This window comes from Capsicum annuum, chromosome 12 (assembly GCF_002878395.1).
Source record: "Capsicum annuum cultivar UCD-10X-F1 chromosome 12, UCD10Xv1.1, whole genome shotgun sequence".
NCBI classification, from domain to species: domain Eukaryota; kingdom Viridiplantae; phylum Streptophyta; class Magnoliopsida; order Solanales; family Solanaceae; genus Capsicum; species Capsicum annuum.
In genome coordinates this window covers 181919132-181938270 of record NC_061122.1, presented here as the reverse complement: position 1 = coordinate 181938270, position 19139 = coordinate 181919132, and the positions used below count along the sequence as shown (strand labels likewise).

Here is a 19139-nt window from a genome sequence, read left to right as displayed (position 1 = left end):
ATAAAACTGTAATCCATATGTTGCTTCATCTTCGGTCACATAAACAAAGAATCTTTCAAACAAGTTAGTAGTTACCATGGTCCCTGATTCAAATGGTAGTTTTATGTCTCCTTGTTTATTTAATCTTTTCCATATATGATTAGCTCACCTAGCTAGTTTATAAAGTAGACAGATAACTCAAATTTGCTCAACTTTGTCTCTTCTTGCAGTACACTGCAATAAAATACAAAGTTTGTTTTACAATGTACATGTATGTATTTGTAAGCTGTTGGATAATCTTAGTGCCTATAATACAAAGCTGGTGCTTTTCATCTCAATGCTGGTTTTGTTTAATGTGTTTGTTCTGATTTTTAAGAGTTTATAGTATCATTTGTCCATCACTGTATAAATATTTCATGAAAAGTTGTTTAATGTGATACTCTTGTCTATAGGGTAAAAGAAAGAGTTTATTCCAGAGATGGTTGGAGTAGGCTAGTTAATAACTGGAAAAACTGAAAAATCAAATCAAACCGACAGTTATTTTCTTGTTGTGGTTTAGTTTGGTTTTATAAATTCAAAAATTAAATAAATTAGTTTTGGTTATGATTTTAATCACTAACCGATCCAAACCAACTCATGAACACCCCTAATTATTAGGATAAATAATATAAATTTTAAGAGTTTAGTATTTAATTGTACTTTATTTTTATTTTTAAAAAAAAAAATTATAAAAATTTCAAATTTTGAAGTTCTGAATTTAAATGTTTCGGATACATTATCGAAAGTCGAACTAATCAATCAAATTCTTGTGTATCAGACTATTAGTAACACAAATCTCATTCTGATACATAGGTCATATGTCATATGTATCAGTGCCACAAAAAAAAATTATTACATATATATTTTTTATCATATTATCAATCAGATACATCATTGATATGCATTTATACATAAAATTTAAAGTCTTTGTGTAGCAGTAACATGGATCTAATTCAATAGATAAGTCTTATGTATTAGTAACACCAAAAAGATGATATATATTTTTTGTTATATTTTCAATCAGATACGTCATTTTTAATGGCGAACTTCGATCATCAACCACTCAAAGCGGCCACACAACCCACATCACCAACACCGTAATTCCAGATCCACTGAACTCCAGCACCAAAACGCCATCAACAAACAGCTCACAGCACTACCAAAGCTCAACGACGAAACTCTGACAAAGCTCTAACGAAAATAACCAACAATTTTACTGTCGCTATCAGAAAAAGAAAAAATCAACCAACAATATCCATATCTATAGAATATGAAAATTAACAGGTGTTGGTATGAATGGGTATATTTATTGATGATTCAAAATTGAAAAAAAAATGTGTGTCTGATGAAGGAGAAGAATGTTATTTCTTGTGTCAATTGATTAAAATAAGCAAAAAAAATTGATGAAATGAGAATGATAATAAAGGAAATCGAAGGAGGAGATGATTGTTGGTTGATAGAGGAAGGAGAGAATTTTATCATGAATTCTATGTGTGCACACGAATTCAAGTAAAAGGGGTTGTTAGAATGTATCTGGATGTTTAGAGAGAAAGTAAAAAAAAGAAATTTTTGTAATTATTTTATAAGGTTAAGATTTTAAGTAATAATGAAGGAAGGAGAGAATTCTATCCTATAATTATATTATGGCAAGTTACAAAAATAGCAACAGTTGGCATAAAATTCACCTTCCATAGCCACATTTTATAATATTATCATTTATAGCTGATTTATTCGATTTACATGTATTGCATTCGCTTTTACTCAATAGTTTGTATTCATATAAAGCATAAATACATTAATTACATTTTATAGTTTATATTTTTTTTCCAAAAAATATGACGACATCGAATACAAGCCCTGGATGATAACGGAAATATCATAGTCGCGCATTGTATTTGTATTTACTATCAATTTTTTTTATTCTACTCTTATCTCTTTTTTGATTCTTTTTTTCTATTTTCGTTTTCTTTTTTCTTTTTCAATTCTTTCATTTTTTCTATTTTCTTCTTTTTTTATATATATTTTTTTTCTTTTTTGGTTTCTTTTTTTCGTTCTTTTTCTTTTTTTTTTTTTTTTTTTTTCTGCTATTTTTTTATTCTTTTTATTTTTTTTCTTTTTGGTTTTCTTTTTTGTACCTTTTTTTATTTTTTTCTATCTATATTTTTTGTATTTTTGAAAAATATGACTACTCAAGTACAAGTCACGAATAATAACAAAAATATCATAATTATTTATCGTATTTGTATTCATATCATCATTTATATTTTTGTATTCATTAATACAATTATATTTGTATTTGCATTTTATAGTTCGCGTTTGCTTTTGTATATATATTATAGTTCGCATTTATATTTGTATTTTATAGTTCACACTCGTATTTGTATGTTATAGTTCGCATTTGTATTTGTATGTTATAGTTTCATTTGTATTTGTACTTTATAGTTCGCGCTTGTAGTTGTATGTTATAATTTGCATTTGTATTTGTATTTTATAGTTTGCATTGTATTTGTAATGTTAGTTCGCACCATAATTTATATTTTATACAATTCACGCTTATACTTTAACGAATTATCTTATATTCGTATTTTATAATTGACTGGGCATTGTATTTATATTTTGTGATTTCATTTTATTGTATTTGTGTATTATTTTTATAGATGCACTTGAATTTTAAAGTATTTTGTATTTATATTTGTAAGTTGACCGCATATTGTATTTTTATTTGTAAAATAATTTATTTCATTTATTTGTAGTTGACAAGATCATTTGTAGTTTTAAACAATTGTAAAAGAATTTTTATTTTTCTTTTTACGAACACTTGTATTTATAAAATGATAAATTATACAAGTACAAATGTTACATTTGCATCAAATGATGCATGTTTATACAACTTGAACCGCACACATACAAAATGATACTTGCTTATATACAAATACAAATGATAAATTTTAAATAAAAATACTATCGATATATTTGTATTGAATGACACATTCCATATTTATATATTTAAGACCCAAATAAATATAATTAATCTATATACTTTTTTGTATATAAATACAAATGATAAAATTGTACATATTTACGATTAAACTATTCAACTATAAACAATAAATTCATTTAAAATATATAATATGATACAATAAATATAAAATATAAAAATATATATATATAATACAAAATATAACAACAACAAAAAACGAGAGAAAAATATAAAAAGAAAAAAAAGGAGAAAAAGAAAAGAGAAAAAATGAAAAAGAAAAAAAAAGAAAAAAGAAAAAAGAAAAAGAACAAAAGAAAAAAAATGAAGAAAAAAACTAAAAAAGAAAAAAAAAAAGAGTAATAGAAAATAGAGAAAGAGAAAATAAATGAAAGAGACTATTAATTATAATCAAGGATAATTAATAGGTAAGAGAAGATTGTGAATTATAATTAATTAAAACTTAAGCTAAATAGGATAATTGAAAGTTTATGCTAAATCACATAGTTATCCCTTATATAATAAGGCTAGTACTTTTTAACAATAAGAGTATTTTGCCCGTAAATTGATACAACGGATAAAATTATCCCATCAGGAATAGTTTAAGGACAAAATTAACCTTTGTTGGGAAGTAGTTAAGTTAGTAAGCTTCTTCCTTTATATACGTGTATTGTAAGGATACTTTCTTCCATACGGATTTTCATTCTCTTGTATTCTTAAACAAGGATGGTAACATCTATAAAAAGGTGGTGGAAATTGAAAACGGGAAAAATATACATTCACCATGGGGATGATAAACAACAGGTGACAACTTCCGTCAAGAATCCAAGAGTACACGGCCAAAAATGAGCACAATCTTTCTAGCTAGCGGAGTGCGGATAAACATTCTTTTGGCAAAGGAAGTGCATTACATATATATTGACCAGCTTCTACACATTATCACTGACATCTCTTTCTGATTCTTCAGCCTTCTTTCCAGCAGCCAAACGCTCAGCTGCCAATCTTTCTTCAAGTGCTCTGGCACCTCTTTCCCTGAAATTTATAAGTGAACCATGCGTAAAACCTGAGATAACAAGAAACTAGATGAAAAACTATCCTTCATTAACTGATCATATGTCCTTTAGCATGCAAGACGAAAACAACAGAATTACAATAAATATGAAACTATCCTTCATTAACTGATCATATGTCCTTGGGAATGGAATATACATTCCTAATTTCTCGCAAAAATCATATGTACAAGAAAATCCTTTTATAGGAGATCCAGTTAAATGGGAAGTGAGGTCACTTGTCCATGCATCAAAAAGAACTCACTGATTGATTGGTGAGAGTTCTTCACTCAATTAGGATTGGAGCGCTGACAGAATAAACTCTCATTTGACCATGTCATACAATATGAAATGTGTGTTGAAGTATCAAACTAAAATTTTTTGTCAACCATAAAAATCAGAGAAAACGCATTAGGCCGAGGGGAAGTATGAGCAATGAAAGATATTTTCAGAGTGGAGAAAAACAAAAAATGAACCAACCTGTTCTGGAACCATCCATCCCTAATATACAATTGGCTGACATGAACCAAGTCAAAAGGATCTGACCCACTACGCTAACCGACTTAATTAAATAACAGGGCCTAAGCCCAAATACAAGGAAAAGAAATAACATCTAGGCTAAGAGCTAAAGTTTGGGAGTCTATAATGGATCTGCAGCATGGTTATCTTCCAAGCCCCACAATCATAGAATATATGTAAGAAATTCTCAAATAAACTATGAAGCATAGTTTCCTCATCTAGGGCTAACTGCATGCAGGATAGCGCTCTTCTATGACCAAGTCAAAAATGAAGTAGATGTTAAAATGATACTATCATCAAATAGATGCTAGAAACTCCTCCCTGTGACAAAACATAGAAAAAGAAATAAAATGAAGATTTTGTTACCTACAGCTTTCTTGTCCACAGGAAACACGTCAGTATCACAATTCATATCAAGACATCCTTGAATTCATACTGAACGTATCACCACCAGCGCATGAATGCCTAGCTTAATTTAATACTCAGCTGTGCATCAAAATGATAACTATAGGTTTAAGGGAATATTCAACATTGAATGCCATGTGGAACTGCATCTGTTACCCAAGTTAATCTATCTTATTTAATACTGGGGGGGGAATTAAACATGTTCAAACACATATAACCAATGAAAAGGAACTGAATATTCTAGAATATGAGCATATATTAACCATAATAAACTCATCTCTGGGAAATTTTGTAAGCCACTGGCAAGATGTAGTACAACTATTTATATACCTCCTCCTCGATGCTTCAATGGGATCAGAACCAGGCAACATGGAGCCACCTAGAGTATAGCCCCTTTCTTCATTAGAAGTCTCAAATCTTCTACCACAAAGCATCCGTTCAAAAACTGTTGCTATTGGATCAATTACTGGTCTGCATTACAGCCAACGAGATGTCATTGTGGACACAGACTAATTAAGAGAAGTAGTCCACAGCAAGAGGGAAAATTGAAAAATACCTCAAAAATTCAGGGAAAAAAGAAGAGAAGGAAAATTCATCACTTGGATCACCCTTTAGCTTCGTCTCTGGTTTCTTCTGCCAGTATCTTAAATAAATCCAACCTAAATATGTCCCAAATACTATTGTTGGAAGGTATGATACCGAATCTGCCGTAAAAAAGCTTATAGCAATTGAGAACAACAATGCAAGGGAAGGCAACCACTGCAAAGAGCTCAAACAGCAATCACAACTGATGTTAGAGCACAATTTAATTTGAGAGATATTAGTGTTTGGAGATGCCTTTCCAAATCAATTGGTAATTGCAGTACTTGTACCTTCGCCTTCAGTTTCAGAATAGCCAACTCCTGGTCGGGCATGATTTGCTTGATGCCAACTAAGAAACCACAAAGAACTCCTTGGAAGCCGGAAATAGGCATATAGCTAGCAAACAAGATCGGCAGAGCCGTAAAATCAGTAATTATATAATACTTCAATTAAGATAGAAGATAGTAAAGCATCCACAATTGTACTTGTGCAGACACAAAGCAGGGAATCCATAAGTAGAAGACAACAAACAACAAAATACGCAGGTCTGATAGGAATACTACCCCAAGTCACTAGCTCCTTGATCCTAAAGTAATAAAATAATCACAAGCGGAAAGTAACCAGGCAAGGAAAGTAATTCACTGATAGTATTAAGTCCGTGCAACTTACAGATAAATTTCCAGTCTTGTTATGTAGTACAATGATATGGTTGTGATGAAAACAAAGACAGATGTCAAAAAGTTGACAATAAAGATGAACTTCAAGAATTCTCTAGAACCCCAGATGGGTTCAAGCAGCTTCCCCAGGTAAATAAGTCCAATAGTGCTGATGATTGCCTGGACATAATACGTGATGTCAAGGAGAATGAAACAAAGAATAATGTTGAAGATATAATTAAGTAGACAAAAGTGTACTCTTTATAACAACTTAAACTTTTAGATGAGATAGTCACACTCTTGAACATGGTTTCAAACAAACAGAGGTCCTAGGTTCAAGTCTCACCACCAACAATTATCAGAAAACACTTCCACATGATTAGCCAATGCAAAAGAATCAGGCCGACACATGAAGGGGCGTACTGAAGACATAGTTATGTAAAAATGTATGTTCTCTCGTATGTCTTAACAGTTTAAACTTCTAAATTATTAAATAAGATGATCCCACGCTTCAACGAATATAAAAAAGAGAATTGTTAAAAGTGTGGGCCTCAGGCTTCTCTTTAAGGCAGCAGTGAAATGCAAACTAGAACCAAGAAAATTAATTAACGCCAAAGAAGCATACCCCGTACACTGTTTGTTCAGTGTAACCAGCTGTTATAAGATTCCATGCAAATGGAATAGTCCTGCAATAAACACAATAAATCACACTTTAGAAACAGTTGAAGGGAAGGGATGCAACTGTTTTCCCAGATTCTAACAGTATACATCATGTCATAGTAGTATAGGGTGCAGAAGGTCACAAATTTTCAGCAATCTCCAGCTCTACTAATACAGGATTACAGAGAACAAATGACCATCCTTCAGTGAACTCGTCACATATCCCTTTCCAATAATAAGGCGGTCAAGGCTGGATCTGATGAGTACGGTCTCTCTATTAGAACAGGGTTCACACAATATTTTGTCCAAGCAAATACGAGAAGGGGGATAATCGTTTCCGACTTTATGTAAAAGTTACTCTGCACCACCAGATCTCCCTTCTGAAATAGTCTTTTTATAATGATCTTTTGTCAAATATATTAGATAAAGCAGAACTTCAAGATCTGACTTGACATGCATACAGCCCACTCACTGTGTTTGATTGTTCTATATTATATTTGACATAAGAAAAAAATGACAAGGACAAAAACGGGCTCTAATGTTTAGGGGGTAGGTCTAAAATAGTCCCATGAATATAGTCTGGAGCAGTTTGTCCTTTAAGTTTGCCAAAAGTAATCATTTCTTGTCTGTCAAATTTTTAACAAACTCTAGTTGTTAGATTTAACTGGAACGGACAAAAAATGATTTAATGGAAGCTCACATTTGGAGGTGCAGTTTCTGCTATTTTGGTCTATTTTTGGTGTGTGATACAATTATTTTTGGGGGGCAGAATTGGTACTGTTGTATTCCTCAGCATTTAAGGACATGCTGGAGACCTCCACAAAAACAGAACTAGAGAAAAACAAGGAGCGAAAAACTTAAAAAGATCCTAAAAAGACTACTATATAACATCCTCTATACAATGTTCTTTACACAAACAATATAAAGACACGATACAATTCCATTTCACTTTATGAAAGGAATTAGATATATCTTCAAAGCATCTTCCATTTCCTTCCATCTACACTGACCACCAGATAACTGCGGGAATTGCCTTCCACCATTTCGTCTGACTCTTACTACCCCCTCTTCTTATCCAGCAACTCAATAAATCAGCAGTGTGTTCAGGCATTGTACACTTGACTTCTGTGAGGTTGAAGAACATTGTCCATATTTGAGCTGTGAATCTAGAATGAAGGAATAGGTGACTATTTGTTTCTCTAGCTTCCATACGTAGAAATCATCTGGGCACAACGGTGAAGCCTTTTTTCTGGAGGACCTCCTGGGTGAGACATGCTCTTCTAGCCACCAACCAAGTAAAGCATTTACCTTGGGAGGTATTATACTCTCCCAGATGTTCTTCCATGGAATCGGTTTCCCTACACAAGCAACCCTGTCGTCTCTTTTGTACATCCTAATAACAGAAAAAAACCCATCATTGTTATGTCTCCATCTAATAGTATCAGCACCATTGATTATACCTGTGAAAACCTCAATATCCATCAGAAGTTTTGCCACTCTATCCACCTCCCAGTCATTTAGGTGTCTCCTAAACAGAAGATTCCAGCCTTGAAGAGTCCAGCAATCTCCCCCGGCAGCATCTTGGTTTAAACATAAGGAAAACAGATCAGGAATTCATCCTTCAATGAGTTCGTGTTTAGCCAAGCATGCCTCCAGAACAGTATCTTTGTGCCATTGCCCACTTTAAGACAAGTGTGTTTTTCCAGTTTGACCCACAATGTTCTAATAGATTTTCAAACTCCCTTACCATAAGTGGTACTGACCTCATCTGTGCACCAATGCTTATGTCGTTTATATTTACACCGAACTGCCTTCCTCCAAAGTGAGTGTTCTTCCTCATTGAATCTCCAGAGCCACTTCTTGCTTTGTTGTACAACTTTCCATTTTACAAGATTATACCTCTTTCCTACTTTATTGCCTTGCCACAGAAGAACTCTTCTTAATTTGTTTAACCTCTTGATCACCTTGAAAGGAATAGAAAACAAAGACATTACATAGGTAGGTAAAGAATCTAGAACTGAATTAATTAAAGTGAGTCTGCCGTCCAAAGAGAGATACTGTGCGTACCATTTTGGTAATTTCTTCTGAGTCTTTTCTATAATACCATCCCACATACCCATCCCTTATTATTGAAACCCAGAGGCATTCCAATATAAACTGTTGGCAGAGTCTCCACCGTACATCCCAAAATGTCAGCTTGGATTTGAATATGAGGCACCTCCTTTATGGAGAATAAACTACTTTTACTCCAGTTAACACTAACGCCAGAGGAGGCTTCAAGAACAATCAGCATCAACCTAATGTACCTAATCTGCTCAACTTTAGGCTCACAAAAAATAACGGTGTCGTCAGCATAAAGCAAATGACATATTTCCAGACTTTCCCCATCCGTGTGTGATACAGTATTTGAGGTAGTGTTTCTACTATTTTTGGTCTATTTCCGACATCTAGTTCGATTTTTGGTGTTGCAATTCATGAGATTTGATGGAATTGTCCTAGTATTTCTGGTTAATATCTTTCAAAAAATCGAAAAATCCCCGAGGGCTAGTGCCGCAAGGCTAAGTTACTCGGACTCTTCACTTTCGATGCCGCACCCGTGTCGACATGACATGGATGTGGGTGTGGGATCCGTACCCTATCTAGTCAACTGATTTTGGGTACTTTGACCAAAATCGACTAGGAAAATCCAGACAGATTTAAGAAATTTTGTAATCAAAACAAAAGCTAAGGTGAAATTGAAGAAAATTGAATACTTTGTATATAGAAATTTCTCTGTTATTGCTCTTTTTTTTATCTCCTTTCAGAATTTTCTTCTTGAACAATATTTTCTCCTCGAGTTCTCCACATAATATCTCATAATTTATGTTTTATAACTCTATTTTTAGATATTTAAATTATTTTTCGTCAAATCCCTGCACCCGTATCCATTCCTAGATCCATATCCCTGAATTTTTAAATTGAGACCGTGAAGGATCCGACCTCTAGATCCGTATCGGACACCCGCACTCTAGTCTGAGCAACTTAGCCGCAAGGTTGAAACATGATAGATAATGAATCTGCCTCTCTACCCTTCTTTCATCTGACATGGTTTGAACTTGTGACGTGCACTTGACCTACACATCATCTGTTCTTGCCATCATCAGACCAAAGCCCTCGGGGCTTGGGGCAAATCTTTTTTCTTTCCATATCCATTAAATCGAACCTTCAAAGTTTGTCAAATATTTGATGGAGACTAAAAGCAATCATTTTTGACAAACTTAAAAGACCAAAACTTTTCAGAAGTACATACTTTGAAATTGTTTTCTCTTTTATTTTTTTTAAATCGACAAGAGTATATCCAAAGACTATTTTAAACCTACTGCAAACATAAGGAATCATTTCTATCATTTTCTTTCTTTTGTGATTATAACATGCAAATGGCATAAAACACTGATGTAAATCCCATAAAATTAAGAAGTTTAAGAAGCAAAAGTGAAAATCTATACACTGCCACTATAACAATCATACCTCAGTCCCCAACAAGTTTCTTTGGCTATATGCAACAACAACAACAAACCCAGTATATTCCCACCAAGTGGGGTTTTGGGAGGGTAGAATGTACGCAGTCCATACCACTACCTCAAAAGAAGTAGAGAGGCTGTTTTCGATAGACCCCCTGCTCAAGACACAGGACAATATACAAAAACATCTAAAATACGAAACATGATAAAACTAACATAGATACGACATCCACAAAAGTAATGTACATTACCAAACAAAAGAAACCAAAGCCCCCCTAACTACTGACTACGATTCATCCACCCACTTTATCCCTCTATCCAGGGTCATGTCCTCAGTGAGCTGAAACAGCTCCATGTCATGTCTAATCACTTCTCTCCAATATTTGTCGGTCTACCCCTACCCCGCTTGAAACCATCTAACGCCAACCTCTCACACCTACGAACTAGGGCATCCGTGCCATTCCTCATCACATGACCAAACCATCTCAACCTCACTTCCGGCATTTTTTCCTCCACCGATACCACTCTCACCTTCTCCCGAATAATCTCATTCTTAACCTTGTCAGCCCTTGTAAGACCACACATCCAACACAACATCCTTATTTTCGCCACCTTCAAATTTTGGATATGAGAATTCTTAACTGGCCAACACTCCGCTCCATACAACATAGCCGGCCGGACTGCAACTCTATAAAATTTGCCTTTAAGCTTGGGAGGCACCTTCTTATCGCATAAAATTCCCGAAGCGAGCCTCCATTTCATCCAACCTGCCCCAATACGGTGAGAGACATCCTCATCTATCTTTCCATTCCCCTGAATCGTAGACCCAAGATACTTAAAACTATCCCTCTTGCAAACTGCCTGAGAGTCCAACTTCACTACCACCTCCTCCTCTTGCCTCGAGTCACTAAACTTGCACTCCAAATACTCCGTCTTGATCCTACTCAATCTGAAACCTTTAGACTCCAGGGTTTGTCACCAAACCTCCAGCTTACCATTAACACCTTGCCATGACTCATCAATCAAAACTGCATCATCCGCAAAAAGCAAACAACAAGGCACCTCGCCTTGTATGCTCCGTGTCAACACATCCATCACCACGGCAAATAAAAACAGACGAAGAATCGATCCATGGTGCAACCCTGTCAAGACCGAAAAATGCTCAGAATTTCCTCCCACCGTCCTGACTCGAGTCTTCGCCCCCTCATACATATCCTTAATCGCTCTGATGTACGCCACAGGACCCCCTCGCCTCCAAGCATCTCCAAAGAACCTCCCTAGGGACCTTGTCATACGCCTTTTCCAAGTCAATAAACACAATGTGAAGAGATACTGCTCTACCAGTCTCCGCACTAGGTGAATTGTCTCAGTCATTGAGCGACCGGGCATATAAATCCACATTGATTCTTCGAAATAGACACAATCTTTCTCAACCTCCGCTCCACCACCCTCTCCCAAATCTTCATCGTGTGACTCAACAATTTAATACCCCGGTAGTTGTTGCAACTCTGAATGTCACCCTTGTTCTTATATAGTGGAATCATCGTGCTCCATCTCCACACCTCGGGCATCATCGCAGACTTGAAAATGTTGTTAAATAGGTTAGTCAGCCACCTCAACCCTGCCCCGCTAGAAAACTTTCAAAAATCCATCGAAATCTCGTCGGGCCCCGTCGCCCTGCCCCTTCGCATCTTGCGAATAGCCTCCCTGACCTTCTCAACTTTAGAACACCGACAATAGCCGAAATCACGACACTCCTCGGTGTGCTCCAACTCCCCTAACACAACACCTCTATCCCCCTCATCATTCAAGAGCTTATGAAAATACGACTGCTATCTTTTCTTAATGAGGGCGTCCTCCACCAAAACTCTGCCATATGAATCCTCAAAAATGAAATGTTACATTTGCTATCCCGCGATATGATTATAGCTACTTTTATTTTAAATAAAGAGTTCGCCCTCCTCCCCCACCTTATTGAATGAAGGGAATTTACAAGTTCGACAAAGTATTGAAAAAGGAGAGACAGTGAAAAAGGAAAAAAGAAAGGGCATGTGTTTCAAGATTTTTGAGCAAAGTTTTTCAAAACTATATCCCAAGAAGAACTCCCAATGAAAACGAAAATTAACAGAGCCATTAATAGTCAAAAGTTGGGCATTAGGTCTTTCGCAAGAATGGAGTACATGTCAGTTTCGGAAACAAGCTTGTTCTTCTTTCTCAAGTAGGGTACGCATATATGTGAAGTTCATTTGGATATCCAGACTACAAGACAGACCAGCTTTATTCTTCCTTACTTCATGACATTTGTCAATGACCATTCTCGTGGCTATGTCACCTCCAACAAAAAGTAGATCTAATTTATTTCTATCCTCCAACATTCTTGTGCTAACATTCTTTTGAAAAGCAACAATGTTATTTATAAATGATACAACAACACTAAGTGCATATAATATAGTTATAGATTGTGCAGGTCCTCAACATGTCTAATTTACAAAAGCCAGAGTTCACGAAAGGCTCGCAAAAAATAGATCTATGTATAAGGCTAAGAATATTTCTATTTTGCCATTGAAAATTCTACTTTTTCTTTATGCCCATATTGTTTCCCAAATTACATGAGGAAGTGTTCCAGGTCTAGAAGCCTTCTTACTGAGAAGTTTTGCTTTTACAGCAATTGAGAAAATCCAACATGGAATTTGGTAGTCTAGCATGCGCCCAAGATGGGAAAAAAAATCAAACTTGCAGTGAAGAAAAATGTGATAAACCTCTCCTGTTGCACCTCGCAAAGAAAACATCTATAACAAAGTAGAAATCCTCTTTTCTGAAGGTCAGTCGCAAGCCTCCTTAGACACAAACCAAGAAAAAGAAGACACCTTAAGGGATCCTTGTTGTAACAAATTTTCTTCTAGAGCCAGACGCTTGTGCTGTGGAGATTAACCAAATATAGCATGATTTTACTGAGAAACATCAACCAGAATGACCCTTCCAAAGAATTGAGTTGGGCTTTTGATGACTGAAATAGTATTGTCAAGCATATGTCACAAAATACACATCCTTTTTAACTCCCAATCATTGATGTTCCTTCTAAGAAATATCCCAGCCTGGAAACTGATATTTTAAGTGTGAGTGTCCCAACCAAGAGTCTTCCCAAAACCTCAATCCTAGAAATTTCCAGAAGAAATCCTGAATTTTCAGTAAACTTGATCCAACAAGATCGAATATACTTCAAGACTCCAGTACTATGAGGTGCACATGTTGAATCTCCACTCCATTTCATTTTTGATGATTAATAAATCTTCCAAGCATGTAAATACACAAGTCAAAAGTGCACATTTCGAAAGATTCAAGCTGAAATACTTACCCATAACTACTATTACTCCTAAATGGCAATAAAAAAACAGGGAACCATATCCTAATCATACTTGGAAAGGAAAAGGTGACCATATCCAATGATAAGTCAAGGACATCAAATGGTTCATTCCCTTCAACAGTTCAAAATAAAAACAACCGAGAAAAAAGAAGGCATAGAAAACAAAGTGCAAATGTGAAAATACACATGTACCCTCTTTGTTTCTGCCAAACTTCAACAGTTACTGTTGCGAAATTCTCGCGCAAAATGACTTTCTTCCTCACTTTGGAAACAACCACCTACGCCATCGCCCCTAGAGTATCTCCCATCTTTACGGCCACCGCCTCCCTGAGTAATAGCCCTAGAAAAATGTTCGATATCACCACATATAAACACCCACTTCCTCCACCACCATACTGATCCTCCACCCATGTATCCGCCGCCACCATCATGATACCTACTGTTGGTACCTAGGTTACTCGGACTCTTCACTTACAGTGCCACACCTGTGTCGACACGACGTGGGTGTAGGTGTGCGATCCGTACCCGATCTGGTCAACTAATTTTGGGTACTTTGACCAAAATCGACAGGGAAAGTACTGACAGATTTAAGAAATTTTGTAATCAAAACAAAAGCTATTTGAACAATATTTTCTTCTCAAGTTTTCAACATATTAATTTATGTTTTATAACTATTTTTAGATATTTAAATTATTTTTCGCTGAAGCCCCGCACCCATATCCATCCCTAGATCCATATCCCCAAATCTTTAAATTGAGACTGAAGGATCCGACCTCTAGATCCATACCCGTATCGGACACCCACACCCAAGTCCGAGCAACTTAGGTTGGTACCACCTTATCGCCATTACCCCCGCTACGTGGGTTTCCTAGGATAGGGGCACGTCTGGGCCAGTGAAGGTTGAAGGCTTTAATACGGTTATCATTACGGAATTTTACAACAACAACAACATACCCAGTGTATTCCCACAAAGTGGGGTCTAGGGAAGCATTACGGAATTTTATAAAGATAAAATATTAGAGAAGAACTTTGGAGAGTAAGATTTTTCGGCGTATCCCTTATCACTTTATCCAGAAGACGCGACCCTAAACATAAATATGTTAATTGTAAAATTTGGAAGTTCTTTTGTCCATATAATTGTCATTTTGTTTATAATCATTATTCTATGATTACATATATTTTTATTTTATTTTTCTTCATTAATGCCTACTCTTTTTTTTTTTAACTATGATGTCCGAACCAAGTTGCGCGCACCTCGATTAGTTCCACAAGGTACCTACTACCTCCCGTGCTTATGTAACACCCCGTATTTCGAGCTAGAACAAAAACCGTCATTTCTATGCGTAGATGTTCCAAAAGCCATAAATCCAATACAAATATAGTGTGTTAATCATTTATGTAGTGTGTGAATCTAGTTGGGCATGAGCTGAGATCATAGAGGTCCCTTAACTCAAGAACTAGCTGAAAGCTTTCCTATCGTTCAAGTTTTAGTGAGCGTCAAAACTTGAATCAACTTCAATCGACCATAACTCCTTGTATATGACAAACTGGGGTGGGGGGAACTATATATCAAATGAAAGGTCTTTGGGTCCTCTTTCCAACGCCACTAATTTGCCAAAATCCGATATCGGAGCAAAAAGTTATGCCCATTTTATTCCAGCATATCAGTCTGGCAACTGAGTGACAACAATTCTGACGGCTTGTCAGAATATGTCGTCAGCCTTAGGCAGAAACCCATCAATTTCAGGTCCTAGGTGACGACCTGGGCTGACGAGCTATCACATATCTGACGGCTTATCAGCCTTGTCAGCTGAGAATTTCAGCAACTGGGAAGTAATTTCATAGGGGTATTTTGGTCTTTCTCTCGCTCTAAAAACCTTTTACACGAATTAAATCAACCCTTAAGTGTTATTAATCAATCATTATCAATTTTACAACATCAAAAACTTCCTCTTCACTCTTAAAATAAGATCAAATTAGGGTTTTCTCCAAGAACAAGAAATTCAAGAAAATCAAGCCTTAAGTTCAAGATCTCCAAGAAACAAATCAAGATTCGGGTTTCATCTATCAAGATCTAGGTTCCATCTTTCAAATCTTATAATTTAAGGTACCTGGGGTTTATCCTAAAAACTACATGGGCTTGGAAACACTAGAACATGATTTAAAGATTTTCAAGCATCATTTTAGAAAGGGTTTTGAAATACATGATTTTATTACGCAATATAAATGTACAAATGCATTGTTGATTTGGCCCTTAGGCCTTTCCCCTTAAATTATTTTGCATGTATATGTATATGTATGAAAAATTCAGATTTGAAGATTGTTTGAGAGCATAAATTATGAAATCCCTCTCTTGTGATGACTTTAAATTTGTGATCTTATTGTGAATGATTTGATATGCATGATTTATGGCTTGAAAATAGTTTATTCAAATACCATAGTATTTTGAGCATGATTTAGAGATTTTGAGAGGGAGTTTCTTGATATAAATGTGTTTTGTTAAAGAGAGATTTGCATAAGATTAAGAATTTTGACATGACCACCTTGTATCATTTGAAATATTGTCAAAGAAAGTTGCATACATGTGTTTACATGAGTATTTAAGGAAAGGGTGCTTCGAACTGATTTATTGATATGGTGGTCCCAAATTTATGTTTTGGAAACAGAGATTCTAATATGCTAATAATGGCTCAGAGATGTGACTTGCAAGTCAATGGTATGACGATACCATAAGTATGTATGCCATAACAGAGTATGTTTTCAGAGTATGTCTTCAGAGAATATTTGCAGAATATGTTTTCAGAGAATGCATGTTTTAAAGAGTTAAAAATGGGCATAAAGAGAGTTAGGTGGTTACCCGAAGAAGGCTTGAGTTCAAGTAACTCTTAGCCTAAAATCGCATTTGCCGATACGGGCAGATTATTATTGTACGCTGGCGACGGCCGTGTGGCGTAGTAGATTCAGAGACTCCGACCCTTGCGGCACACTTGGGTTGGGGGCTTGGCTGCCGAGTTAATGGCTGCCGTGTGGCGTATTAGATTCAGAGACTCCGACCCTTGCGGCACACTTGGGTTGGGGGCTTGGCTGCCGAGTTAATGAAAGATTCTATATAGCCCGTGGAATTATAGAATTGTAAGGTATACCACCTAGCACAGAAGTAAAACAAAGAGTGTCACAAAGTTCAGATGATTTTATAGTCTTTCGAAAATGCCCATGAGATTTCTTACTATATGATATGTTTACGAACTGTTTTAAATTGCTCTCATATATGTTGAATACAAATTATTATTTTGGATTTGCTCTGCGTACCAGTACATTTGTATTGACCCCCCCTACCTCCCAGGGTCTAAAGTTCAGTTCAGAGGTCCTGCTAAGCCATAGAGTTTTCAGACAGCAGTGATGTGTGCAGTTGGTGAGCCTTCTTTATTTCAGAAGGCCTATGTCTTTCAGATTATGTTACTTATTATGGTTTTGGTCTACTGGGGGCCTTGTCCCAGTTTCCAGATAGTTGTTATTTTCAGATGTAGTAGAGATTTCGCAGACTGGTTCAGATGTTATTTTGTTGATATTGGGGTTTTATCCTTCATTGTTAAATTAAATTCAGAGTATGCCCATGTTTCCATATTCGATTATATTTCCGCATTTTCTTTTATTATATGAATGTTGTGCATGATTACCAAATAGAGAAGAGCGTTCCGGGCCTTCATGGTTTGGGATGTCCGTCACGGCCAGGCCCCACTTCGGGTCGTGACAGCTTATTCGTATATTGTGCTTAAAGCCCCCAACAAATCTTACCATTTGTTTGCACTTTTTGCCTTTGATGACACAACATGTCCCCTTTTTCTCTCCAAAAGAGGCATGTTCCGTTGGTCTCTTAATCAAGAATATAAAAGATGTCTCTTTTTTTCAATTTCAAAAAGAAGATGTCTTCTTGCATGACTAATTTGTTAAAAAAGTGAATACAGAGCAACTATCATGTTTTGTTTTTACAAGGAATCTGAATAACTATGACGACTTCAACAAATTTCATTACTCTCAGTTCTTACACAGAAAAAAAAATGGGCCAGAATAATTTGAGGGGGTCTAGATGAAGTAGCATAATTGTGCAAAGACAAACGACACAAGGAAATGTACATCTTGCATTTTGGGAGTAATAGGAACGCTGCATACGAGGGAAGACTAATTGACATAGAAGTTTGACCAAACATATACATACTAATACTAGAATGAACCAAAATCTGGAGTAAGAAATCAAACCAGGATGTACATAGGGGGTTGGGGAGATGAAGATGAAGGGAAGGGTGGAGAAAAGTTGCTAGTTTTTCTCCTTTTTTCTAACTGCTGATGTGTGTTATAGAAGAAATCTTAATGGCTGGGAAGCGGATGAATCCTGTCAGATGTTGCAATAGTTGGAATCAGTTCACATTGATCAAGGTAAGAGGGATTCACTAATATGGGCAGATAGCAAGAATAAAAATTTCTCAGTTGTAATTGTCATAAAATGCTGATGAGACAGTCAGGTTATTGGGAAGTTAATTGGCCAGGGAAGATGCTTTGAAAGATAATGGTTGGATAGCACTCTAGGAAGCTTGTTTGACACAAGATAATCTCCAAATGAGAGGTTTCTATCTTGCCAATAGATGTTATTTGTGCAAAGAGGATCAAGAATCAATAGAACACCTATTTCTCCAATGCAAGTGCTCCAGGCAGTGTTGGGACTTCTTCCTAAATATTTTGGGTGTTCCTTGGACAATGACTAACAGCATCAGGGGTTGGTTAGGTTGCTGGCACGGACAAGAATTCAAAAGGATCTGAAATGGTTCACTACTTCTCTATGCATCTTTGGACTCTAGGGTAGGAAAGGAATAGAGCGTGATTCAAAGGCCAAAAAGGTCATTTTCTAGGATTAGGTACAAATGTTTGTGCAATCTATTTTTCTGGTGTAAGTAAATTGACAGTGTGGAGCATTTATGATTTTCCTAGAAATGTTAGGAGAAAGGAAGTAGTCGCATAATTGATGCAGTCCAGTATGTTTGGTCTTTCTGGAGTCCTATACTTCTGTACCCTTTTTTGGTACCTATATTAATAATACTTTTACCATTTCAAAAAAAAAAAAAAGAGAACTGCTGATGTGTCTTTTTTTCTGATTTGATACATTGCCATATCATAGTGTTTGAACCTCACGCTTCAAGCATTTTAGATTGATGTAAAATATTTATTCAATACTCTCTCCCCCTCTCTCTCTCTCCCTACCCTCTCTCCACCCCCAGCTTACCGGCCCCAGGTCCCCGGCGCCGTCGCTGACCTTCGGCGCCGACCCGATCCGGCCGCCGGCTCCGACCTAAGGTCGCCGGAGCTGACCAGACCGCCGGCTACGACCTCCGGTCGCCGGCTCTCCCTCTCTCTCTC

General features: G+C 36.1%; 1 protein-coding gene across 4 annotated transcripts in view; it reads right to left on the bottom strand.

The window, feature by feature from the left end:
• Positions 1-3745: 3745 nt before the first annotated feature.
• LOC107877510 (rhomboid-like protein 19) overlaps positions 3746-19139 on the bottom strand; it is a 23167-nt gene continuing 7773 nt past the window's right edge. For 2 of the 4 annotated variants that reach the window (XM_047400755.1, XM_047400754.1), the window contains exons 3-8: positions 6832-6892; positions 6220-6386; positions 5841-5946; positions 5525-5727; positions 5299-5439; positions 3746-4027 (exon numbers count right to left, since the gene is read on the bottom strand). In XM_047400755.1, the coding sequence (XP_047256711.1) occupies positions 3925-4027; positions 5299-5439; positions 5525-5727; positions 5841-5946; positions 6220-6386; positions 6832-6892 (781 nt within the window). In that variant the 3' untranslated portion in view covers positions 3746-3924. Of the gene's footprint in view, positions 4059-5298; positions 5440-5524; positions 5728-5840; positions 5947-6219; positions 6387-6831; positions 6893-19139 lie in introns of all 4 variants that reach the window. The other 2 variants (XM_047400756.1, XM_047400757.1) reach the window with 1 other exon arrangement.